This window comes from Myotis daubentonii, chromosome 16 (assembly GCF_963259705.1).
Source record: "Myotis daubentonii chromosome 16, mMyoDau2.1, whole genome shotgun sequence".
Lineage (NCBI taxonomy): Eukaryota > Metazoa > Chordata > Mammalia > Chiroptera > Vespertilionidae > Myotis > Myotis daubentonii.
Window position 1 is genome coordinate 56,981,769 of NC_081855.1, and position 24,734 is coordinate 57,006,502.

At 66.7% G+C, this 24,734-nt stretch overlaps 3 protein-coding genes across 5 annotated transcripts in view; 1 reads left to right on the top strand and 2 right to left on the bottom strand.

The window, feature by feature from the left end:
• The first annotated feature begins 373 nt into the window (after window positions 1-373).
• FSCN2 (fascin actin-bundling protein 2, retinal) lies at window positions 374-5,273 on the top strand. 2 transcript variants are annotated; one of them, XM_059671515.1, is made up of 5 exons: window positions 374-1,904; window positions 3,817-3,973; window positions 4,275-4,430; window positions 4,631-4,830; window positions 4,940-5,273. In XM_059671515.1, exons 1-5 carry the CDS (start codon window positions 1,079-1,081, stop codon window positions 5,140-5,142), a joined length of 1,542 nt encoding a protein of 513 aa, XP_059527498.1. In that variant the 5' UTR covers window positions 374-1,078; the 3' UTR covers window positions 5,143-5,273. The 2 variants fall into 2 exon arrangements, with proteins under 2 accessions (XP_059527498.1, XP_059527497.1); XM_059671514.1 differs by having other exon boundaries at window positions 375-1,904; window positions 4,275-4,396; window positions 4,663-4,830.
• Window positions 5,274-6,768: 1,495 nt separating this feature from the next.
• FAAP100 (FA core complex associated protein 100) lies at window positions 6,769-13,018 on the bottom strand. Of its 2 annotated transcripts, none has more exons than XM_059671517.1 (9): window positions 12,546-13,018; window positions 12,297-12,415; window positions 11,285-12,216; window positions 10,337-10,493; window positions 9,100-9,863; window positions 8,444-8,978; window positions 8,110-8,196; window positions 7,630-7,764; window positions 6,769-7,320 (listed from the first exon to the last, which is right to left on the bottom strand). In XM_059671517.1, exons 1-9 carry the CDS (start codon window positions 12,708-12,710, stop codon window positions 7,044-7,046), a joined length of 3,171 nt encoding a protein of 1,056 aa, XP_059527500.1. In that variant the 5' UTR covers window positions 12,711-13,018; the 3' UTR covers window positions 6,769-7,043. The 2 variants fall into 2 exon arrangements, with proteins under 2 accessions (XP_059527500.1, XP_059527501.1); XM_059671518.1 differs by lacking the exon at window positions 6,769-7,320 and having other exon boundaries at window positions 7,633-7,764; window positions 8,444-8,560; window positions 8,842-8,978; window positions 12,546-13,016.
• A 3,356-nt stretch (window positions 13,019-16,374) lies between these two features.
• NPLOC4 (NPL4 homolog, ubiquitin recognition factor) overlaps window positions 16,375-24,734 on the bottom strand; it is a 29,363-nt gene continuing 21,003 nt past the window's right edge. The window contains exons 13-17 of the mRNA XM_059671519.1: window positions 21,174-21,245; window positions 18,838-18,933; window positions 18,525-18,641; window positions 17,245-17,347; window positions 16,375-17,057 (exon numbers count right to left, since the gene is read on the bottom strand). Coding sequence (XP_059527502.1) covers window positions 16,900-17,057; window positions 17,245-17,347; window positions 18,525-18,641; window positions 18,838-18,933; window positions 21,174-21,245 — 546 coding nt within the window. The 3' untranslated portion in view covers window positions 16,375-16,899. The remainder of the gene's footprint in view (window positions 17,058-17,244; window positions 17,348-18,524; window positions 18,642-18,837; window positions 18,934-21,173; window positions 21,246-24,734) is intronic.

Genomic DNA, 24,734 nt, shown 5'->3' on the forward strand with positions numbered 1-24,734 from the left:
GGTGCCCTCTTGTGGCTCATCCCGATATGGCCCCCTGCACCGGGCCCAGGGAGACCCCACAGTCAGGCCAGCTTCTCTGGCTGCCTGGATGGCAGCTCGGGGGCCCCAAGGCCGCCCCAGCAAGGCTGGCCTGAGCAGAGCTTCCGACGGAGGCGGGACGAGGGGGAGCCCGGGGCCCCTGGAGGGCTCGGGGCGCAGAGTCAGCTGGGTCCCCGCTGCCGCCTCCCGTGTCCCCTCCCCTGTGCAGCCTCTAGCAGGTGTCGCTGCCTCCATCACAGCTGCCATCGCCTGGGGCCCCTGGGACAGTGAGCAGCTGCCTCGGGTCTGGGTGCCTCCGGTGCCAGGACGGGCGCCTGCCACTCTCCAGCCGGCCCCCCTCGGGAAGCACCAGGCCCAGGCCCAGGCCGCAGGCTGCAGGCCCGGCTGAGGGGCGGCCCCGGGGCACCTGACCGACGCAGGCCGCCGAGCGGGGGCCTTGGGCTCCTGGCGGTGGGAATCAGAGAAGCGGTAACTGGATCTGCGGGCGCTGGCGGCGGCGAGGGTGGCGGCTCTGATCGGGTTGCCACTGCGCCGTTTTCCACCCGCGGCCTTTTCTACGCAGGGAACGGGCTGTGCTGGGCGGCGAGGCCGTGCTGGGGGTCTGGGGCCCGGGGTGGGGCCGGGAGGGGAGAGGCCACGAGGCGGGACACAGGACCCGAGCCTGGGCCCCAGCAGCCCCGAGAAGAGGGGGGCACGTAGGTGGTCAGGGCTTCGGCGGGGGCACCCCCAGGCCCGGGGCCCCGCTCCAGCCCGTGCAGCCCGGGAGTGGCTGAAATCCAAGCTGGGGCAGCGACAGGCAGCCGCTGTCCCTAAGCCGGCCCAGCTCTGATCCGCCTCCCACCCGCCCTCTGCTGCCCGCTGGCCATGTAAGAGCTGCCCGGGCCCACGGCCACTGGTCAGAGGCAGCACCAGGGTCCATGACGCTGGCAGGGCCTGAGGGCCACGGGCCAGCCCAGCCGCGCCGGGCACCGGGGGGCCGTCGGGGTTCGTGAGCGCAGAGCGCGCCGCCCAGGCTCCTGGCCGCTGCCCCCCGTCCGAGATGCTCACCGACGGCCTCCGCCAGGTGCTGAAGATCCAGTTTGGCCTCGTCAACGACACCGACCGCTACCTGACAGCCGAGAGCTTCGGCTTCAAGGTCAACGCCTCGGCGCCCAGCCTCAAGCGGAAGCAGATCTGGGTGCTGGAGCCGGACCCCGGCCAGGGCCCCGCGGTGCTGTTCCGCAGCAGCCACCTGGGCCGCTACCTGTCGGCCGGGGAGGACGGGCGCGTGGCCTGCGAAGCGGAGCGGCCGGGCCGCGACTGCCGCTTCCTGGTCCTGCCGCAGCCCGACGGGCGCTGGGCGCTGCGGTCGGAGCCGCACGGCCGCTTCTTCGGCGGCACCGAGGACCGGCTGTCCTGCTTCGCCACCGCCGTCTCCCCGGCCGAGCTCTGGACCGTGCACCTGGCCATCCACCCCCAGGCCCACCTGCTGAGCGTGAGCCGGCGGCGCTACGTGCACCTGTGCCCGCAGGAGGACGAGATGGCGGCCGACAGCAACACGCCGTGGGGCGTGGACGCGCTCGTCACCCTCATCTTCCAGAACCGGCGGTACTGCCTCCGGGCCTGTGACAGCCGCTACCTGCGCAGCGACGGCCGCCTGGTCTGGGAGCCCGAGGCCCGCGCCCGCTACACGCTGGAGTTCAAGGCGGGCAAGCTGGCCTTCAAGGACTGCGACGGCCGCTACCTGGCGCCCGTGGGGCCCACGGGCATGCTCAGGGCCGGGCGCAACACGCGGCCGGGCAAGGACGAGCTGTTCGACCTGGAGGAGAGTCACCCGCAGGTGGTGCTGGTGGCTGCCAACCGCCGCTACGTGTCGGTGCGGCAAGGTGAGGCGCCTCCGCGAGAGGGTCACACGGGGGGGGGGGGGGCGCTCGTGTCTGGTGGTGAACACGTGTGTGGTGGTGCACGGGCTGTGGGCCACGTGTGGGTCCCCGTGGAGGGCCGCTGGCTTTGGGGTCAGAAGGAAGGGGCTCTGGCAGGGTCAGCGTGGCTCAGGGGCTGAGCGTCCACCTATGAACCAGGAGGTCAGGGTTCGATTCCCGGTCAGGGCACAGGCCCGGGGTGTGGGCTCCATCCCCAGTGGGGGGCGGGCGTGCAGGAGGCAGCCGGTCCATGATTCTCTCATCATGGATGTTTCTCTCTCTCCCTCTCCCTTCCTCTCTGAATCAATAAAAATATAGAAAATATATATTTAAAAACCAAGCAAGGGGCTCTGTCTCAAGACAGCTGGGCAGCTGCTGAGAGCCACATGGCAGTGCCCAGCGGGGGTGGGCAAGGCCCCCTGCCCACTCACCACCCCACTTTCTGAACTTTAAAGGAGGCTGGGGAGGGGCCGCGGCCAGGGCAGGGAGCCAGCAGGACCTGAGTGAGGCAGAGCAGCGGTTCCCATGCCCCCGTGGGGCTGACCCGGGGTCCTTGTCCAGCCCCAGGAGTGGGGAGGGGAGGGAGCCTGGGGTCCTTCCCGTCTGGGGGACGCAGGGAGCAGATGGCCCCTCCCGGCCTGTGCTCGTCGGGGGAAGGCACTGTCTGCCTGGTTGGTGCGGCCGGGCCCCGGGCCAGCGGTCTCAGCTGCCCCCCTGGGTTGGGCTCCTGGCTCTGTGCACCCAGGAGTGGCCGACACACCTTGACCTGGCACAATGCCACCCCGTCCAGAGGGCAGAGGCCCAGCATGAGTGCCGGGGAGGGTGCCCACTCTGGTTATAGGGGCCCTGCCTGTAGTCAGGGCCCTCAGCCCATCCAGTGGGGGGGGGATCCCACAAACACCCTAGCACTGGTCCTGGCTCCAGCGGGGGGTCCACTGCCCTGTCCCGCCCACCACAGGCCTGTGGTCCAGCTACGCCGGCATCCGGCCCGGGCCAGGCCCAGGCCCAGGTGCTTGGTTTGTCAGCGAAATGCAGGTTAGAATGCGAAAAAGCTGCTTCTGGGTCAAAGGAGATGGTGGGCACAGCGCCTGCGCGTGTCCAGTGTGAGCAGCCTCGTGGGGCGTGGGAGACGAGGTGGCCGCACTGGTGGTGAGGGGGCCGAAGTGACAGAGATGGTGCTGGGGGTCCTACCAGCAATTCTGGTGGTGGTGGTGTTAATAGTGATGATGGCGTTGATGGTGGTGGTGTTAATAGTGATGATGGCGTTGATGGTGGTGGTGTTAATAGTGATGATGGTGTTGATGGTGGTGGGGTTGGTGGTGATGGTGTTGATGAGGTTGGCAGTGGTGTTGGTTTGGAGATGGTGAGGATGATGGTGGTGAGGAGTGGGCTGTACGGACCATTTTCATTCACTGGCCACCCTTGATCTGAACCCCAGGCAGTGCTGTGGGTAGCCTTGCCCTCCCCTGGGGCCCCTGGGAGACCCCACATGTGAGTGGGAGGCTGGGGAGGTGACACAGGTTCAGCCGCTGCCCAGGGAACCCCAGGCTTTGGCTGTGGCACTGGGAAGGGCAGGGACCTCACGGGCCCACATAGCAGCTTAGGGCCGGGATGTAAATAGAGGCTGAGGGGGACGCAGATTACCTGCTGACTAGCCAGGGCCTGGCTCCTGGGCTGTGGTCAGAGGTGTGTGGGCTCCACCTCCCATGTGGCCCTGGGGCATAGCTCCCAGACCCTGGAGAGGTGCCTTCTAAACCCTCTCAGGTTCTCGATGAGCCGCTCTGGCTTCGGGGTTGCCCCAGGAGCATGCTTCCCCACGTCTGCTCCCCACCCGCCCAGGGAGAGGCGTGAGGGGCTTCCCATCTCCTCCCTGCAGGGGTCAACGTCTCAGCCAACCAAGACGAAGAGCTGGACCACGAGACCTTCCTGATGCAAATTGACCGGGAGACAAAGAAGTGCACCTTCTACTCCAGCACCGGAGGCTACTGGACCCTGGTCACCCACGGGGGCATCCAGGCCACAGCCACGCAAGTGTGAGGGCACCATCCCCACGTCCACCACCACCTTCACTTCCATCTCCTCCACCTCCACCACCACTTCCCCCACTTCCTCCTCCACCTCCATCACCACCACCTCCACCACCACTTCCTCCATCACCAGGATATTGTAGCAGCCCAGCCAGGGAGAAATGCCTACTGGGGTGGGGGACAGCTCTTAATGGCATGGGGTGGGCATATCAGTGGAAGACAAGTGCCTGTCCCTCCCCCTGGGGCGCGGTGCTGGACTTGAGGGGGCTGGGAGCCCTGGCCCTGAGCCCCGTGTCCTGGCCCTCAGTTCGGCCAGCACCATGTTCGAGGTGGAGTGGCGGGGCCGGCGGGTGGCCCTCAAGGCCAGCAATGGGCGCTACGTGTGCATGAAGAAGAACGGACAGCTGGCGGCCATCAGCGACTTCGTGGGTGAGCGCTCCCCCCTGCTCGGATGCTGGGCTGGGCCCTCTGCCCGGGACGACGCCTGCCCAGGGGCCCTGTGTCCACCATGAGCCCGCCTCCCCTCCCCGAGGGCAGGCGCTGTCCCTGGCACCTGCCACCCCTGCTGGCCCACATCATGGCACCTGTGGGAAGCCCAGGGCGCAGGCCCCTCGCCAGGGCACGTGGGACAGCAGGTCTGCTGGGGGAGCCCTTCCACCCGAGCGGCCAGGCCAGGACGGGACGGCTCCCCGCAGGCCAGGACGAGGAGTTCGTCCTCAAGCTCATCAACCGGCCCATCCTGGTGCTGCGCGGCCTGGACGGCTTCGTGTGCCACCGGCGCGGCTCCAACCAGCTGGACACCAACCGCTCCGTCTACGACGTCTTCCACCTGAGCTTCAGCGACGGCGCCTACCAGATCCGAGGTGTGGGCCCGGGCGGGCGGGCGGGGGCGCGAGGCCGGAGCCAGGGGAGCCCGAGGGGCGTGGGGGCGCGCGGCCCTGGAGCGCCCCGCCCACGCGCGCTCGCCCGCAGGCCGCGGCGGGTTCTGGCGCACCGGCAGCCACGGCAGCGTGTGCAGCGACGGCGAGCGGCCCGAGGACTTCCTCTTCGAGCTCCGCGAGCGCGGCCGCCTGGCCATCCGCGCCCGGAGCGGCAAGTACCTGCGCGGCGGCGCCTCGGGGCTGCTGCGCGCGGACGCGGACGCGCCTGCGGGGTTCGCACTCTGGGAGTACTGAGCCCTGGGAGTACTGAGCTCTGGGGGTGCTGAGCACGCCCGTGTCCCCATTAAACCGTCTGTCCAGAGGCTGGTGGCTCGAGGCAGCGGCGTGGATGGGCGGGAGGGTCTGCCCTGGGCCCCGCCCTCCTGGTTGCCCTCTCCACCCCTCTCCGGATTGCAGGGTCTGGGCCTCCTCCGTCCAGGATAAGGGTCCAGCCGGCACCCACCCCATCCTGCACAACCACAGCCCGGGGTCTCCTCTTGTCCCCAAACCCGGGGAAGACGACGCCCTCGGGTCTGAGGCCGCTGGGAGGCCCCGACAGGCAGGCCAGTGAGGGGTCGGGGGTGAGTGTGTCTCCAGCATCACTGCGCCCAGGCTGCGCAGGGTCTTGGGGATCCTGGAAACATCTGATGGACAAGTGACACCCACCCTCGCTCAGTTCCGGAAGCTCCCTCATTGCCACCCAGTCACCCCCAACCCAGGAAAGGGGCTCTGGGGCCAAGCCCATCCCACCTGTGCAGAAACCCCCACCTGCCTCGCCCCGCACCTGGCTGCCCGGTGGCCCAGGTGGGTGACCCACGCCCACCTGTGTGCCCCCCCCACAGCAGCTGCCGCCCAGGGCCCCCAGCTCACAAGGACACCCCGCCCCCCCAGCCTTTGCCTGGGTGACCTGGGACTTCGGAGGTGGGTGCAGGTGGGAGGCTTGCCCCTGGGGTTGGTCAGGACCTTGAGGATGGGCGATGGGAGGTTGGGGGGCAGCCTGAGCCAAGGCCCAGAGCCCAGAGGGAGGACGAGACCCCAGACAGGTGTCTTCACCGGACAGATGCTCTTGCTGCCCTTCCCCTGGGGCACGGGTGCAGAGTGGGTGCCGGGAAGTCAGACACATGGCCAGGGAGAAGGGAAGGGCAGGGCGGGCTGGGAGGAGTCCTGGGACAGAGGACCTGCTATGTCACCCCCAGGCCCTACCCAAGGACCCTCTGGCCCACTTCCCGTTAGGCCCGTTAACTGAGGGAGGGACAGACTGTGCCCAGCTGCAGCCTGTGCTGCCCCCTGGTGGTGCTGGGAGGAGGCTGGGAAGGTGGCGCTAGGCCTGGGATCCCTGTGCCACCTGCCTCGGCCACGGACACTCGTAGAGGGGGGTCCCCCAGCCTGGCTCCCCTGGAAGGAGGCTGGGACGGGGTGGAGACGCGAGGGCTGGGGCAGGAGCTGCAGGCAGGACATCACCGTTGTGGCTAGCGCAGGGCCTCACAGCCACTCCGAGTGGAGGCCACAGTGGCCCAGGCCGGGGAGGGCTCGGTGCAGGTGGCTCCTGAGCAGCGTCACGCTTCCTGGCTGTGCGGCCGCACCCACCCTGCGCCTGCGCCTGCACCTTTCCGGGTGGTCCTGACCGCAGGTCATGTTCACGAGCTCACACGTCACAGCCGGGCTGAGCCCACCCTGTGGCTTGTGCCCATTTGTCCCGAGTGTCCTGCCTCTTCTCAGACGTGTTTTCTCCCCTTTATCCCACGTGTAGCTTGACCTCAACCCCAGGGCACAAAGAGGCCAGGGCCGGGCTCACCGGGTGCGGGAGGAGGGGTGCCAGGACCCGGGTCAGAGCCCCACCCAACGTGGGGGGGGGGGTAACAAAGGGGCGGAGTCGAGGGCTCACAGGAAGGCGTGTTGTGGCAGCAGCGGGGCCCTTGGCCCCACAGAGAAGCACCAAGTGACATCTGGAGTCACCTCCCCACGGAGCATGCCCGCACCGGCCAGCCCCCCCACAGCCCAGGAGTCACCTCCCCACGGAGCATGCCCGCACCGGCCGGGACCCCCACAGCCCGGGAGTACAGAGCAGGGCACTGGGCGGCCCCAGCCACGGGCGCCGGGTGACGGGTGTCCAGGCGACTGGCCACTTAGGAGCACCCCCAGTCTTTGTGCTTTGGTCACAGGGAGCCCCCGGGGACTCCAGCGGTGCCGGAGCAGGGCCAAGGCTCCCGGGTGGGCGACGAGGCAGGTGGACGGGCAGTGCCCCCGGGAACAGCGACAGCCAGGCAGTCCCGAGCCAGCTCTGTGGCCTCCGATAGCCGCCCAGGCAACGCCGCTCCTGCGCTGGGCCGGCCCTCGTCCTGCGCTGGACGTGAGTGGAGGGGACGGCGCTGACCCAGCCCCCGCGTCTGGGGAGGCTGCCAGCAGAAAAGGCTGAGGGCGAGCCCACGGCAGCTGTGGAGGGAGAGGATGGATGGGCCGAGGCCCTGAACCCAGGACAGGACGGGCCAGGCTGGGGGGGGCGGGGGGGGGGGCGGCCAGCAGGGGCAGGGCAAGCGTCCAGCTCGGCTACCCTGAGAAGGCGCTCTTTGACCCCTTCTCCAAGCACGTCCAGAGGCCAGGTGGCCATCGGGCAGGTGTCTGCGCCCTGCTGTCGGCAGCCAAGTCCGCCCTGGCCCTCCACAGCCACACGCAGCCGGCACCTGCGCCAGCTCAGGAGCTGGAAGCAGCCTTTGTGGGTGGGAGGGGCGGGGCGGGGCCCACCTCTCACAGCAGGAGGAGGCGGGGGCTGCGGAGCTGCTGGTACACCTGCAGGAGACGCTCGGCCGTGGCCTGGGAGCTGGCCTCGTCCTCTGTGCACAGCCGGTCCCGCAGGGCCTGCACCTCCCGCAGCAGTGTCTGCAATGGGGGGGGGGGGGTGGTGAGTGACAACAGCTAGGCCCCCACGCTCCTGCCTGCCCGCCCCCCGGTCACCCACAAACCCCACTGGAGACGTGGGGGGCAGCCCAGGAAAACTCCTCTGTGGCCTCTAAGTGTGGGACAAGCTGCCTCAAGACAGGAGGGCACAGCTGGGCTGGAGGGGGACCAGCCCCCAGGTGACAGGAGGGTCCTGGCCCACAGGTCGGAGCCGGGCAGGGCAGGAGGCCCGAGCCCACTCTGCCTCTGCGGGTGCTGAGGGCTGAGAGGCCCTGCAGGTCACACACTCGCCTGCCCAGAGTCCTCTGGGGCTGGACCGGGGCTCACCTCATGGTTGGCCTGGATCTGGTGGAGATACTGCACGCGGAGGTCGGGGGGGCTGGAGCCCCGGGCGGCCTGCTCCACCACCATCCTCTGGGGGACACGGGCAGGAAAGAAACCCGCTGCCTCACAGGTGGTAAGAGGGGCGTCTCCCCTTAACCTCCTGGCCAGGCGGGTCCTGGGTGGCCACCAGGGGCCGCCGGAGGGTCAGCAGCAGGCCCCCCACACCCCCGGCTCACCTGCAAGACACATGCGCTTGGAGGCAGAGAGGAGGTGGGACTGGGCTGCCACCCCATCAGGGAGCCCCAGACCCCGGGCGCGCCCCCCAGAGCGGACGCACCTGCATGCGCCCGACGACAGCGTGATGGGCCCTGCACATGTTGGCCAGCGACGAGCTCTCCACCTGGATCTCCACGGCCTGGACGGGCCCCGCCGGGCACAGGTCGGCCACTGCCACCTGCAGCACAGGAGAGGCCTCGTGCCAGCTCCAGGCCGGCTGGCCCCCACCCTCCTGGGCAAAGCTGGTCTCTGCCCACCGGCAACTCCCCCCAAGAACCGGCCAGCGACCAACAGCGCCTGCTCCCCGCTGGGGAAGAACCTGCTCCTGGGGCACTCGCTAGAACGAGGTGGTGGCCGTGGCCTTGCCTGACACCCGCGCGGCCCACACGGGACAACCCAGGCCACCAGGGCACCCAGCGAGGCGGCTTCCCCGGAGACAGGAGGGCCGGCTCTGCTTGCCTCGTGGACGATGAGGCGGATCTCGGTGCCGTCCGGGGCCACGGCCTGGACAGAGGTCAGGGCTTGGGCCCGCACAGCGTCCACAGCGGCGTTCTGGGCCAGCAGCCACTGCAGGGTGGCACAGCACAGGGACACGCCTGAGGGACAGAGGTGCCGGCCGTGAGTGTGGACGTGCCCTGGGGCAGTGAGGAGCCCACGTCCACAGCCTGTGTGTCCACGGGGCCCCGAGGCCAGAGCCAAGTCCCCAGCGCCACCAACCTGAGTAGCTGTCCCCCAGGGCCGCTCTGAGCAGCTCTGCCGACGCCCGGATGGCGGCCACGGACGGCGGCAGGTACTTGGCGCGCAGGGACTCGGGTCGCACTGGCTCGCTGCCCGGCCGCCAGCAGGTTTCCAGGAAGGTGCCCACGGGGTCGTCGGGAGGGTGGCAGGGCGCGGGGGCCTGCACGGGGGGCGCAGCCAGGCCCGGGAAGCGCAGGCCCTGCAGCATGTCCACCGTGTGCTCGCTCAGGGGCAGGCAGATACCCCCCTGCTCCGGCAGGACGTCGGGGGGGCACCCGTCCAAGGAGGGGTCCTTGAAAGGGTCCGTGGGGGCCAGGGCCCCGCCCACGACCTCTCTGAGGCTGAGGAAGAGCGCACAGGACACGGTCACGGGCAGGTCTAGCGCGCCGTCCGCCCCGGGGCCCAGGAGCAGCGTCACCTCCCGCCGATCGCCGGGGCCCAGCGGGTCGACGGGGACGGTGTAGGTCACGGCCGAGCCCGAGTCCGAGGCGTGGGAGCCGGGCAGCACCTGGACGCACAAGGCCCAGCCGCGGTCCAGGCGGAAGCCGCTGCTGTTCTCCAGCAGGCAGGTGGCGGTCAGCACGTCCTGCAGCTCCCGGCGGCTCCAGGCCGTGGTCGTGGTGCAGGAGACGGGCCGGGCGCCCTCCCGGCTGGCCAGCAGGGCACAGCTCACGTTCATGGCCTCGTTCAGGCACGTCAGGGCCCTGTTGCGCTGGTCCACGGCCTTCTTCAGGGAAGACACTCTGGGGAGGGCCGACGGGCACCAGGGAGGGGCGGGGAGCGGGGTGCGGGGTCAGAAGGGACCAGGACTCTGTTCCGACAACCCATCGCAGAGCCCCCGCCTCCTCAGGGAGCAGCTTGCTTGTCCCGCCCACGCCGTCCCGTCGTCCGGGCCTTGCCCACCGGGCCAGGGAGCCTGCCGCCCCCCTAGGGAGGCCCAGCACTGTGGACGGGCCCTGGTGCACAAGGGCCCGCAGCCTAGGGACGTGCCGGGGGGCACAGGAGGGCAGGGGAGGGCTCGGCCAGAGGAAAGGCTGCTGGTGGCCTCACTGAGCACGGAGTGGAGGGGTCTCCCACATCCCCTCCAGGGAAGAGGGGGCAGTCTGAGAACACGGTGGGGGAGGAAGCCCCCTTTTCAGGTAGCTCTACATCTGGGGCTCTCGCTGGGACCACTGGCCACACCAGGCCGCCTCCCGCGGACACAGCCTCTGCTCACCTCTCGGAGACGGTGCCGATCCCACAGAGCAGGTCCTTGATCTTCCGGCCCGTGTCCGCCGCGGTCACCCGGGTGGGCCGAGCGGGCTCACGGCTCAGGTCCAGGCAGCAGGTCATCAGGCGGCCTTTGGCCGACAGGGCCAGGAGCTCGGTGCCCCCTGCAGATGGACACGGGCCGGGCTCAGTCAGCAGGAGAGGGCGGCTGCTGAGGCAGCTCCCCCAGATCCCAGACAAGCGCCGGCAGGAAGCCAGCACCAAATGAGGACCCAGAACGACTGGAGAGCCGGGCACGCGCCAGGGCCTGACGGGGCTGCCCGTGTTCACGTGCACACATTGCACAGGGCCCGCCCCAGGAGGGAGGGCGGCACCGCGGAGGTGGCAGCGCGGCTGCACAGGGCATGTGGACCGGACTACACGGGGCCAAACCAGGACCCTCCTGGTCACCATGTCTGTGGGGCTCCCTGTGGCCCGCTTTCCCCGCGTGGACAGGGGCCTTTCCCCATCAAAGCGTCTCTTTCACGTTAGAACGCTGCGTGGCAGGGATCAGGCCGACACGTGGGCCACCAAACAGGAACACGCCCCGGGCAGACTGCTGTCCCCCAACACGGGACAGAACCCGTGCAGAGCAGGCTCGCCGGCGGCCGCTCGGTGAGCAGAGGAGAAACGTCAAGGCCAACTCGCCCCCGACTGCCCGCGAGGCAGGACCTGGTCAGGAGGTGCAGACCCCTCCAGGCAGGGCGGCACCTCCCACTCCTAACCCCGGACGCACGGGCAGCCTCTGACGCCGAGAAAGGACCCTCTCCACGAGGCTGCCTGGCAGGAGGAGCCGCCTGCAGGGTCCCAGCAGCCGGGGACGGGCAGGGAGGGGAGGGCCGGCTCCCGGGGAGAAGCCTGCCACGGGTGGCCCGTCCCCCAGGCTCCGGTGTTCGGGTTTCCACGGCGCTCATACCTGCAGGCGACCTAGACGACACCGAGAGGGTGACGACGCTACAGACACCCAGGCTGGTGGGACACAGCAGAGGGGGCAGGCCTCCCGGGCCGTCAGACTGCACGGGGTCCTCGGGGGGGCCCCCTCGAGCCAGGTCCACCACGCAGAGGCCGGAGGGGGTGCTGTGGTAGACGTGGCTGTCCCCGCTGCAGGCTGCGCAGAGCACGGGCCCCGGCAGGCAGTACTCGCGCAGCTCTGGCACCAGACTCCCTGCCTCGTCCCAGCTGGCCTTGATGGCCAGGGTCCGGCCGTGGTGACCGAGCGCCACCAGGCAGTCCAAGTCCGCGTCCTCTGGGCCCTCAGCCGAGGGCTCCGTCCTCAAGGCCCCGATGAAGGTGACGGGCTCTTCCAGGTGATGGAGGATCCTGACAAGGGCCTTGGGGTCCCCAGGGGCCGACCGGGAGGTGACCAGGGTCTTCAGGACCACAGAGCAGAGCTGGCCGTCGGGGAGACCACAGAGGATCACGGGCGATTCCAGGAGGGCGGCGTCGGCTCCAAAGAGGAGCCCGAAGAGGGGCCCCTCCAGCGTGAAGGCCCTGGGGCCCTGTGGGGGGCTGTGCCGAGCCCTGGAGCTGGGTAGGGACACACAGCACAGCACCGGGCGGAAGCAGGGGGCTTGGGATTTCCCCGGGCTCCCCGCTGGGGGCGTGTGGGTAGACAGCTCCACCTCCCCGATCTGGCCTCTGGGCCCGGGGTCCGACCCCGGACTCGGACACTCAAACAGCTGCACCTTCCACTGGGCGGGGCCCTGCGCCAGCGCGATGAGCAGGTCGCCCAGCACCGTGAACGCGCACAGCGTGGCGTCGGGGAGCACACAGGTGTCCGGGTCCACGGGGGTCACGGGGGAGGCGGCCTCGCTGTCCTCGTCGTCCCCATCACTCTGGCTCACAGACCTTGGGGAGCACAGGCAAGTGTCACCGCCGAGATGCACGTGCTGTCTCCATGGCAACCTGCCACAGCGACCCCTCCTTACCTGCGGGCCTGGTCCAGAGACAAGCAATAGATGCCCCTCCGCGCGCACAGGACGAGGAGCGCCCGGCGACGGGCCAGCGCCTCCAGGTGCCACACCTGCGCCGGGAACCTGTACACCGCCTGGCCGGCGGGGCGGGAGGGCGGAGGCTCCAGCTCCGAACCAGCTCCTCGGGCGCGCCCCCCGCCGACCCGGGACCCCGCCCCCCAGCCCCCGCCCCCGCCGACCCGGGACCCCGCCCCCGCGGCTCACGGTCAGCCGCCGCGCCTCCCGGTCGTAGACATAGACCAGCTCCCTCCCGGCGGCCAGGAAGACCTCCGCGCCGAGGTGCAGCACGCGGGGCCCGCCCGCCGTCAGGCCCCCGGCCGGGCAGCTGAAGCCCGCCAGGTAGTGCACGCGCGGCGCCAGGCCGGCCATAGTGCGGCCCGCCGCCCGGGAGGCGCGGGAGCGCGGGGGAGGCCGGCGGAGGAGGCGGCGGGGGCGCTGTACGGCCGCCCACGTTTCGGCGCGGCCTCCGCCGTAAAACGGCGCGGCGGGGGCGTGGCCAAGCGGGCCGGGGGCGTGGCCAAATACAGGGGCGGGGCCGGGTCCAGGGGACACCGAGCAGCTTGGCAAACGCGGGAAACCCCGCGGCCTGTCCTCGCCCGCCCCGCCGGTCCTCTGCGCAGCCCGAGGCGCTTCTTGGGGTGCCCTGCGGGCCCGCCGCACCCCCGTCGCCCGCGCAGGGCCACGCGGTCTGGCACCAAGCCCGCCCCCCTCGCGCGCCCTGGAGCCAGGCCAGCGCCCTCCCGGGCTCCACTCCTCCAGCCATTTGCTGGGGTTTGGGGAGCGCCTGGATGCTGCGGGGCGGGAGCGGGCGGGCCGTGCCCGCTCCTGTTGCTTCCACAGGCAGAGGCCCTGGGCTTAGGGGTGGGTCCCATCCCTCTGACCTGCTGAGCCAGACGTGGACACACGTGCCCCCTCCGTGTGTTGGTTTGCATGGAGAGTGGGGTAAGCCAGAGGAATTCTGGGCTGGGGGCAGGGCGGTAGAGAAAATGAGGGGGGTCACCAGCCATCATCCCGGGGGTGAGTGGAGGGAGGGCAGGCAGCTCTGCCCCCACAGGGCTGCCCTCATCCTCCAGGGCTGGGGAGAAGTGGAGACCGGAGCACCCCTGAAGGTGCCTGCAGGCCACACCCCTCTCCTCTAAGCCAGTGGGCCCAGCCAGCCTGGCTCAGTGGTTGAGTGTTGACCTATAAACCAGGAGGTCACAGTGGGATCCCCGGTCAGGGCACAGGCCCAGGTTGTGGGCTCGATCCCCAGTGTGGGGCGTGCAGGAGGCATCCAATCCATCATTCTCTCTCATGATTGATGTTTCTATCCCTCTCCCCCTCTCTCTCTGAAATAAAACTATATATTTTTTAAAAAGCCAATGGGACAGTCTCCAAGGCCACCCATGAGAGGCATGTGGGGGCCATGGCAGGCATGGCATGCTGAAGGGGCCCAGCTGCCAAGTGTTCTCTGGCTTGGAGTTAAGCTGGCACCAGGGAGGCTGGTGATCCTGCCAAAACAGAACCAGCAGCAGCAAACGTTCTCACTGCCCTTGAGGTGGAGGCGGGCACTCAACCCCGGGCAGCAGCCAGCCACTGCCCTCCTCTCTGGTGCTGGGTGGACAGTGGGAGCGTGGCATTGGCAGTGCTTGCCCCCTTCTATGCTGGATGCTGGGAGGCGGCCACCAGGCACAAGGAAGACCTTCCCATTGTGCCATGCTCCTTTCTAGCCACGTCCCACTCTAAACACCCACCCCCCCTCACACACACACACACTCACACACGTGTTGTGAGCTGCCCTGCTCAGCAAACTTGCAAGTTTTCCCACACTGTTAAGTGGGCGGCCCCCGGCCCACTACCTTCTGCTCAGCTAGCAGGCTCCTGGCCCCGAGCCCAGGCTGGCTGCACCTGTGACGTGCGGACTGATGAGCATCACCTGCCCGTCCAAGCGCCAAGGGGGCCTGGAGTGCTGATCGTGGAGGTCGGGCACGAGCAAAGGGCTATGGTCGGCTCAGAGCCGAGGGGGACAGAGGGGCCTCCCTGCTCCCGGCCGGAAGCCTGGCAGCCATTGGTCTGTGCCAAATCTGGAGGCAGTGTCACCTTCCTAAGGACAGATCATGGCCCCAGACGCGGGGGGGCGGGGACTTCAGGCTGTGCCAGGCGCTGCTCAGAGGCAGCACAGCCATGATGGGGTGCACGTGCAGGATAGGAGGGCGGCCCTGAGATTGTTGCCAAGTAGTGCACTCCACCTGCTGGATCACCTGGGGGAGGTCCGAGAACCTTCCCCCTTCCAGAACCAAGCTCAGCAGCCTCAGGTGCCCTCGGCCAGCACAGCGGCCACACCTGGGCGTGGGAGCTGGTGCGAGCCATGCTGGTGATAGCCTGTCTCAGCAAGGGGCCTGGTGTCTATGTGCCTGTCCCGGGAGCAGTCACCGAGTGTGTGGTGCACGAAGGCTGCCACCGAACCCAGAGGGCAGGTCGCTCAGGCCAGCAGCGTGTCCCTCTGGCCTTGTTCCCTGCAGCTGAGGGGCTCCTAGGCTGCCCCCTTCACCTGCTGCCTGGCCACACGCACCTGTCCCAGCACGCAGGCCCAGGAGTGACACCTGGGTGACGGTCAGGAAGGGCACCCAGGGAGGCCAGGCTCCCCCCTTCCTCCCCCACCTCCCACCTGCTGGGAGCAGAGCCCTGGAGCCTGGCGGGGCAGGGGTCGCTACCCTCCAGTGGTGCCCACCTGACACGGCTTGTGAACTGGCCCTGCGGACAGGGAAAGCGCGCTGCAGGGCTGTGGGAGCACCGAGGGGGAGGCGGGCCGGCAGCCAGCCGAGTTCACTCCGTCACCCTCCGCTGTGGGGCCTGGTAGCAGAGAGGGTTGTGCTCACGCGAAGGCAGGTGGATGCAGGGGGCTGGGCCCTCCCTATGCAGGAGGAGGTGGCTGAGCTGCCTGAGCTCTGACTCTTTGGACAATAAAAGAAAGTGCATTACTGAACAAAGAGCGACTCAAAACCAGAAGCAGAGAATCACAACGCTTTTTCTTTCGCTAAAAGACACAGAACAAGTGGATTCCGATGCCAGACTGAGTGAGAATGCTGGTGAGAAGCTAGCTGGGCAGGCGGAGAGGTCTGAGCGCGGGTGGGCACAGGCCCACCTGCAGCCTCCATCTGGCCGCAGGGACCACAGGCCAGGGCTGCTGGGAGGGCGACCGACGGTCTGTGCAGGTGGCTGTGCTCTGGGCGGCTACTCTGCCCCTCCTGCCCCCGGACCAGCCCTCTGCCCCGGCCGGACCCCTGATCAGCCCCCGCCGATGAGCAGACGAGTCTGTGCGGTGCACCTGGAGGTGCCAGACAGGGCTGTTCCCCCCGCAGCCAACATCGAGCGCCTTCCTTGCACTGGGAGGTGGGGAGGGCCCCCAGGCCGGCCCCCCAGGGCAGATGTGGGGTTCCTAAGCAGCTGTGCCTGGGCTGGCCTCCCCAGTGGGTGCAGAGCAGCTCAGTCAGCAGCTCTTATTAAGGCAAGGAGGCATCAGTGCCCGCAGGATCCTGGGCAGGGCCCGGCCACAGCCCAGCCAGAGGATGTGCGGGGACCCCACAGCACACGTGGGATGGCCAGACCTCGCACCACCGGCAGCCTTCCAGTGACCTTGGCAGACCCACGTGGTTTCACAACAGGCCAGGCCCCTCCCTCCCCCAGGCCTGTCTCAATGGCCACATCACTGTGTCAGAGGCCAGAGCCGGGCGAGGGCCCAGGAAGGAACTGCATGGGGGCAAAGGGGACCAGAGCTTCCAGTCCTAGGCAACCTAGTCAGCTGTCTCACTGATGCCCGGCTGTGCCCCTGCTCAGAGGGCCGGGTCTCCACTGCCGCAGCCGGGCACCCAGCAGAAGTCTCAGGCACTGAGGTTTACTTCCAAGGAGAACTGACTGTGGGTCCCCGTCCGCACTCACCACCCTGCACACTCCCACAGGGACTCCCTGGAGGGAAGGAAGTGGAAACTAGTCTCTCTCACTCCCCTTTTATGCAGTTTTTATCTTTAAAAAAATAAATAAACGTCTTCTGGGCAGGAATTACTGATAACTGTTATTACGACCAATGCCAACTTTAAGTCCCACCTGGAGGTCGGGTGAGAGCGGGAGAAGGGGTGGGCAGCAAAGTGACCTGCGGACCAAGCAGAAGGGAGGCCGCGAGCCCGTGGCCACTTGCGTTTCCACCAGACAATGGCTCCCGGGCGGGGGAGAAGAGGCCCCCACAGCAGGGTCTGCCCAGAGAACAGGCTACAGAGGCCAGCAAGAGCCCAGCCACGACCGGGGGGCAAGAGCAAACAGCATCCAGAGAGGACGGGGGAGGCTGGCAGCAAGCACGCCCTCCCCTGCAGGCGGCGCTGTCGGGGCGCCAGTCCTCCCACCGAGAGGCGTCCGCGGCACCTGCCCCTCTGCTGGGAGGGGCTCCATCTTCCAGGAAAGCTGGTGCCAAGAGGCTTCATGGGGGAGACCCCGGGGCAGCCCCCCGCCCTCCATGAAGAGTGGCCGTCTCCACGTCCAGCTTCAGAGCGGGCGGGGCCCCAGTCCTGCCCGCTGGGCCGAAGCCCTAGGTCCTGGGGAGGCTGCACATCTCGCAGTGGCCGGTGCCCGGCTGGTTCATGAAGGTGCAGTGCTCACAGGCCCACATGGCGGCCGCGGCGGCATGCGAGGAGCCCCCGACGGCTCCATACTCCTGGAGGCCCGGAAGCTGCACCCCAACAGTGCCTGCAGAGGGGAGAAGCGGTTTGTCATTCTCACAGGGAGGACGTTTCACCGGCTAAGCTCGACCTCACTGCCCATCGGAGTCCACGTGGACCCCGAGCAGCTGCTCCGGAGCCTGGAAAGCTGAGCAGCTCACCACGCGCACTCACAGCCCGAGGGGTGTCCTGGGATGAAGAGAGGGAGCACTTACTGCAGAGCTGCTCAATGGTGGCCCACTGCTCCGACTTCTTCCAGGTCTGGGCGAGCTCCTCGTTCCGGGTCCGCACGGCCTCCAGCAGCAAGCTGATGCTGTCCTGCAAAGCCAACAGGAGGGTCCATGCGCGGCCTGCGGTGGACGGCTCCTGTCGGCTTCTCCCCCAGCATCACACACTTGGGAGGGGATGCAGAACCCTCACAGGCCGTCACTTTGAAACGCACTGCCACACACTCCCGTGTAGGCATAAGTGCCAAACTGAGCCAGCACTTACATTCCTCCCATGCGCCGTGCTGCCACTGAGCCATCTGTCAGCACCCAGATGACAGGCTCCTGGGCTGAGGTGGACGGGCAGGAGTCAAGGTCCTGCGTCCCCCCCCCCTCAGGTCCCTTACCTTCTCAACCCGCCTTCCAATACACACCACAGCCCAGGCCCCCAGGGCCAAAGGGCAGAGAATTAAACTGCTTTATAGGAGAGAGCGGGGCGCAGTCCCTGCAGAAAGTGATGCCTGGCAGTGACGCAGACGGTCCCTGCTGCCCCGCAGGAGCCCTGATGGGGAGGGCCCGGCCCGGCCCTGCACCACCCCTCCCACCGGACGGCGGCAGCTGATCCTGGGCCCGGAGCTGCACCTCTCTGGTGTCTCGGTGCCTGGTGTGAAATGGCAGACAAAGCCAGTAAAATACAAGAGCAGCCACAGGCCAGCCGACAGAAAAGCCTGGGCTCCTTGGGGGGCCCCTCCGTTGCATCCGTTTCCTGGGGGGACGCGCTGAGTCAGCATCAGAGGCTGGAGAAACCGCCCCTTCTCTCGTGCTTCCTGGGGCCTTGGGCAGAAAGGCCACCCACACCCAGTGCCACGGGGGCTCCTGGCGGGACGCTGCCCGCACCCAGGGCCCGCCCGGCTGAGAGCGCCTGCGCCGGGCACTCGCCCTCTCCTCCCTCCATGTCCCACAGGCGCCAACTGCAGCTGCGCGGGGCCTGGGTGCCCGACAGCCAGAGCAGCTGGCTCAGGAGGGAAGACAGGGAAGGAGCAGCTGTGGTTCTGGAGCTGCCAGGACAGGGCTCAGCCGGGGACCGAGCTAACCGCCCTCCGTCCCTTGTGGTTCGCTCACACCAAGCAGTCTGGCCCCACCTAGACGCCTCTGTAGGCAGACGCCGAGGGCGAGTCACCTCTCCATCAACAAGCACAGGGCGCAGGGGACTGGCCCGCCTTCTCCAAAGGTAGAGGAAGAGGGTGCCCTGTGCCCAGCCCCCGGCTCACGGCACACTCGCTCCCCACCTGCAGAGGCATGACTTCATTGGTGACCAGGAAGAGCAGGAGGTGGAAATCCGAGATGGTGTCCAAGAACATGGCGGAGGTATTCTGTGACAGGTAGGTGGCCAAACTGTGGAAGTCCTGGACCGGAGGGCGGAGGGGAGACAGGAACATGCATCGTTCCGGCCCGGACGCCCTCCCTCCTGAGGCCTCCTGAGGGCTTCCGGGCCGACAGACATCCCTCTCCCCCTGCCTGTCCACTGCCAGACCAGGACCCTGGCCCTACACACACGGGCAGCAGATACTTCAGATTCGGTTTCTAAAGCCAAGAGCTTACCTGTGTTTCCCCTAACACGTCCCGGTTTTCAATAGGAAATGGATTTTGTGAAATAGAAAAAGTATAAACTGGATCCTTGGGGAAAGTTGTCGTGATCTAAGGAACAGAAAGACAAACCCACGTCAGTGAACTGTGTGAACAGGGTGTGGGCGGCCCTCCGGACAAAGCAGCCCGAGCCTCAAGCACTCACAGAGCCAGAGGCCTCCCTGCCCACAAGGACGGGCACCACTGGGCCACTCTGAGCAGAACTCCGAACCTGACCCTGGGAAGCGCGCTGAGAACCGTTCCCAGGAGCTTCCAAGACGGCCCCGCCCCCAGGCAGCTGCTGTCTGCCGCCTCGGATACAACAACGCAGCCCCCCTGGGTCAGCCGGGGGCGGCTTCCATCCGACGAGCCTCCCGCCCCCCTGCTGCTCTCCGTGGCCCTGGACGACCTCAAGGGTGAACCACGGGCACAGCCCGGAGGCCGAGGAGGCACCTCAGGAGCAGACTCTGTTCCATCTCTGCGTCTGAGGGCCCTGCAGAGCAGCCCGAGGGTCGGAGAGCCGCGCGAGCCCTGAAGTCCATGGGCTGCTCCAGAGTCAGGGCGGGAAGGGAATCGGGGCCTGAGATGGGGCACAGCTCCCTGTTGTCCCCCCAGAACAGCTGGAGTCAAGAGCCTGTGTCCAAAGGGAGCCACGCCCTCGTTCGGCTCAGACGTGCTCTGGTGATGATGAGGGCACATGAAACCCGGCAGTGGTGCCCACGGGAGCCATGTGGCCATGCCTGCCTGTCCCTTCCGGTGGCCACAGCGTTCCCTCCGCAGTCCAGCACCAGCGGCAGCAGCCTGTGGGCCAGGCTCAGGGCAGCTCTTCTGGGCTGTTTCTAAAAGGTCAGGAGCGGGCAGCAATGGGCTGTGCTGTGCCTCGCTGACCAGACGGGCGGGTCACGGCGGAGGGTGTGGACCCGAGCCACTGGCCCGTCCCAGGGGTGTGGCTTGTGGGCCACACAACCTCAGCCTCTCTGCTCATCTGTAAAATGAGGCTGACCCGGCGCCTGCACCTAAGGCTGCTCAGAGGATTAAATGCGCAGACACGTCAAGCCCTCAGGATGGCCACACACATACACGGGACTCAGTTTTAGCGGCTGTCACAGTTCGAAAGACAATGGCAGGGCAGCCCATGCTGCTGAGACAAAGCCGGTGGACAGCTCGGTCCCTCCCTTTGGGAAGCAGAGCACCTGCTAGTGAGAGTGGAGCGAAGGGAAGTGCTTGTTTGACGTGCACTTGCCCTGGAGAGCCCAGGACTAATCAGGGTGCCCGGGGGGCGGGCACAGGCCCCAGGCACCGGGTCCTCTGCTTCAACCCTCTCCCTCCCGGCCCTTCTCGGGGCCGACTGGCCGATGCGTGGGCCCCTCCGACAACCTCCACAGGAGCCTGAAACATCGGCCCAGTCACAAGGTTTCAGACACCAGAGGGCCCTCGTCAGGCCTGCACCTGGGGGGCGAGGAGCCGAGTACTTGTCTGGCCCCTGCGGCCCGGGAACTTCTTCCACAGGAACTGGGGTGTCACAGGGACCGTGCTCCCTCCTCTACCAAAGACAACCGGAACCATGCGCGAGGCAAGAACTCAGGGCGGGCGGGCGGGCAGCCTCTGGAGGGGACCTTAGGAAGCTGCTTCACAGTGCCGACTCCGCCTGAGAGTGTCTCCGCGATCTGTCTGCCTCTGCGTCACACCCAGGTGGTCTGAACCCAGATGCCTGCGGCCTGAGTAATCGCTATGTTCTTGGGAGCTGTCGACTGGATGCAGCACCGACGGGTGAGCTCCTGGGCCCGCCCTCCAACGCCAGGCCTGCCTCACATGCCATCCCAAGCCCAGCACAGCCCCACGGGTCCCAGCAGTCAGAGTACTGCCTGCTGCTGTCGGGCTATCGTCAGGTCAGTCACCACCTTGGTCTGTGGCCTCATCTGTGACCAGAGCCTGAGGCCAGAGCAGAGCTGAGACCCTGGGCAGATGCCCGGGAGCAGGCGTCCTCTCGGCTCCTGGAGCTCCACCCAGGAAACCCCACTGCCCCCCACTGGAGGCCATGACGGCTGGTCCCTGAGGACCGGCCGTGGCAGCAGCTGTGACCAGGGCAGCACCTGCACCCGCCACACGTGGACTGGTTGGTGGTCCTTTGTTGCACTTCAGTTTGGGAGAAGTTAACACCTAATTGTTTTTAAGGGGAAAAAACTAAAAGAAAAAGCCCTTAAAATTGAGGGCTCCTCAGGGAGCCAGGAGCCCTCCAGGGCCTTGGCCTGCGCCAGCGCCTTCCCCCCGCAGCCCTGGCTCCGGCGCGCTCCGGGACCGGGCGCACTTACATCGATGATCAGATACTCTACGGGCAGCGGGCGGGCCAGCTGGGTGATCTCGTTGCCAAACTTGTCTGTGTCCTGAAACGGAAACAACGGTGAGTGTTTGCTGACCGGCGACCTTTCTCCCCTCGCGAGCCGTCTCCCCTGGTCAATGGTGACAGTTCTTGCTGAGGTGTGTGAAAAGCAGGAAGGAAAGTGAGCCTTTTCCTGCAGGGCCCGTGTGCCGCCTCCACGGGAACTCGCCGGGCAGAAGGACTCCCCGGGGCCCCGCCCCCACGCTGCCTCACCCCCACAAGCTCCCACGTGGGGCTGAGTGCTCCACCTCCACGCTCTCACACCTCAGAAACCCCACTTGACAGAACTGAATACTTACACGTCTCTAAGAAAATGCGCACATGAGCCACATGCACACAAGGACACAGACACGGAAACCCCCCGCCAATCTGTCAGAGTCCACACAGTTTTGCTTTGTCAGATGCGGAACATAAAGTTTAATTATGGGGGAAACGGCCAGCATATGGTCATTAATCATAAAATGACAATTAAACCTGATTTATGTCAAACGTGCTGTGTTCAAACGGCTTTGAAAATGAACTCCTGAGACCGAGGCTTCTCATGAGAGATTGAGGGGCACCACTCGCATTGTGTAGTCACTCACGGAGTTGGAGCAGTTAGACACTGTGCTTCCAACGACGGGGGCTTACGTAAAAGTCTCTCTGTCTGAACGCTCTTGGACCCACCTGGGTGCGAGCACGGCCAATCTCCCAGGACGCAGAGCCCTCGGTCAGACCAAGCCCGCTGCCCCCTCCGGCCTCGCTCCTTTTGTTCAGAAACTGAAATTCCTGCTGCAGCTCATCTCGCCTGTATCCACACCTTCCTCACCTTCTCTCTTCACAACCGACAGAGCTGCCAACAAGCACTTGTCCCCCTGAGCTCCACCTAACCAGCTACCTCCACGGAGCATCGACCCCCGTCAGAGGACACCTTCCTAGAGACCACACACAGCTGTCTGTCTGTCTGTCTGCAGCCCGTGAAGCCGAATGACTGCTCCTCGGCCTGGAGGGGAGGAGGAAGTGCCCTGCGCTGGTTGCCTCGGCGTCCACCGGCAGCCAGAGGAGGGAGCCTGCTGGGGCCCGGGCCCGGAAGCGGCAGTTTCTCGATGGAGGAGACCAGGAGGCAGGAGTCAAATCCAATCCAACCACCGCTTCCAACAAGGCACGCTCGCCCACAGCCTCACCTGCAGGACTCGCACGTAACGCGCCCCTCGGAACTCATCTTCACACTGAACGAAGCTCCGACCGCAGAAGCAGTCGCAGCACCTGCTCGCGGTGACCCCTCCCGGGGCTCTTGTTAAAGCCGCTCTCTCTAGCTGTTCTCTCTCAAATTCCACTACCCAACCTCACCTCTCTGCTCCCCCAGAAGACAGAGGTGCTGCAGGCCCCTCCTCCCTGGGGGAAGAGCAGGCAAGGTCCCCCCGCCCCACCGTCTCACAGGCAATCACTTCCCCAAGCGTCAGCAATGCCAGTGCAGGAGCTGGAGGAGACGCCTTTGTTCTACGTTAGGCAGCTGCCAAAGTGTCAGCAGTTTTAGCTCCTCCTGAGCAAGACACTAAGTCAAAGATCGTGGTTCCTCCTGCCTCCCTCCCCGCCACGGCCACATCTGGACCCAGCGGAGGAGCCCAGGGCCCCTGCCTGCATGAGCGTTTAGGGCGCCGGGCCTGGTGCTGGGACAGCAGCAAACCCCACCCATCGGGCACCACCTGCTCTGGAAAAGGCGGGTGAAACCCTGAAGGCACTGCTTTTCCCTAAGAACAGCCAAGAGGCAGCACACGGCGTGAGCAGCTTCACCTGCGACCTCACAGGCTGCAGCGGGAAGAAGTTCTCACCAGGGCTCCTCAGACCAACGCTGCAGCACGGCCGTTCACAAGCATGCGTTAAACCTGACCCAGCGCCCCAGGACAGTGGCTTCTCCGCCCGCCTTCAGTCTCCACCCTCCGGGGCTACAAACACGCAGCTAACAACCCACGGAAACAGCATGAGACCAAGGCAGGAGCACAGGCCTGCGGCACATGCCAGCGGCACAGAGCGCGACCCGGGAAAGCACACTGCCCACCTGGCAGAGTGAAACACCACCCACAGCCACCGCCGGGTAACGCCGAGATCCCGAAAGCACGTCCTGGACGGTGAAACAGGACAAGGGCGTGGGCTCTGGTGCTGCCCCGGAAGCCTGGCCGCACGAGGACGGGCGGGGGGTGGGGGGTACGGGGTGCGGTCCTGGAAACCCCAACAGGACCCTCGTGTGAATTAAGGGGCAGAAACAGCAAAGGTGCTCGATACAGAAGTGTACCAGCTTCCAACAGCAGCGGTTTGGAAACTTGCTCTTAGAAGGTGTTCTTTAGAACATGTGGGAGTTACGTCCATGTAGAAGCCCACAAGACAGGGCTGTGCAGGTGTAACGAGGGTTACGACCCGGCTGACCTCCAGATCGGGAGATGACCTGGGTCACCTGGACGCCCAGTGGAACGACAGGAGCCCCTCAAGGCCGTGCTGGCCTGAGACAGGTGCTCCTGCGGGCCAGGCTGGGAGCCGCCGGGGGGACCGGGAGCCAGTGCTCCCAACCTGACACAGGTGAGACCCGCACGGCTGTGGCCGGGATGGCCTGGAGCAGGTGCACGGAGCGGTCAGGGGAGTCACACGTGTTGTGTGTCACCACCACCCAGCTGCAGCCGTGCTAGGGCAGCAGCAGAAATTAACACAAAACGACACCATCCACCCACAGACCGAGCAGCTCAACAAACGCGACAGGACACGCGTGCCAGGGCCCGGGCACATCCCGATGAGACCGCAAAAACCCTGACACGGGAGGACGGCTCAGCAGCGGGAAGAGCCGCGCTATGGACAGAGGGACCCGCGAGGGTGACAGCGACCTCCTGGGGAAACCTGTGGGTCAGGTAACTGTGGCGCAAACCTTCAGCCCTGTCTACCCAGTGAAACGGCCTTGAACAATGAAGACAAAGTACTTTCAGACATAAAGGCGGCCCCGTGCTCCGAGAAAGACCAAGTCCTGCGGCCGCAGGCGGTGCCAGGTGAGCCCTAGGCGGCCTGGAGTGGGGGCAGGCAGGGACCTCGGTCACGACCAGGGACAAGTCCGAGCTGAGCATGAGATGGGGTCTCTGGTCCCACCAGGAAGCACAGGACTCGTCATGGTCGACGCGGACAGCGCTTCTCAATAAGAACAGTTTTTACAGCTTCCACGAGAAACCAAGACTTAGAAGGGACAGTCACTTGTCTAAAGCGTCAGCGGAAACCTCGGCAGCTTCCGCAGAGCCCATCACTGACCTCAGCTCCGTCTTTACTCCTGGGGAGGCCCTGACACGCACATCTCCTTGTTTTTAGAGACCGAGCTTGTTGTGTTGCTCGGTTTGATTTGGTGTCTAAACGCCAGATCCAGCGAAGCCACGTCCACTTCCATTTACAGGCCCTACCGAGCCCCGGAACGCCTTCATCCACAGCTGAGACTGAACCACTGCAGCGGACCACTGGCCCCGGTGGCCAGAAAGCACCAGAA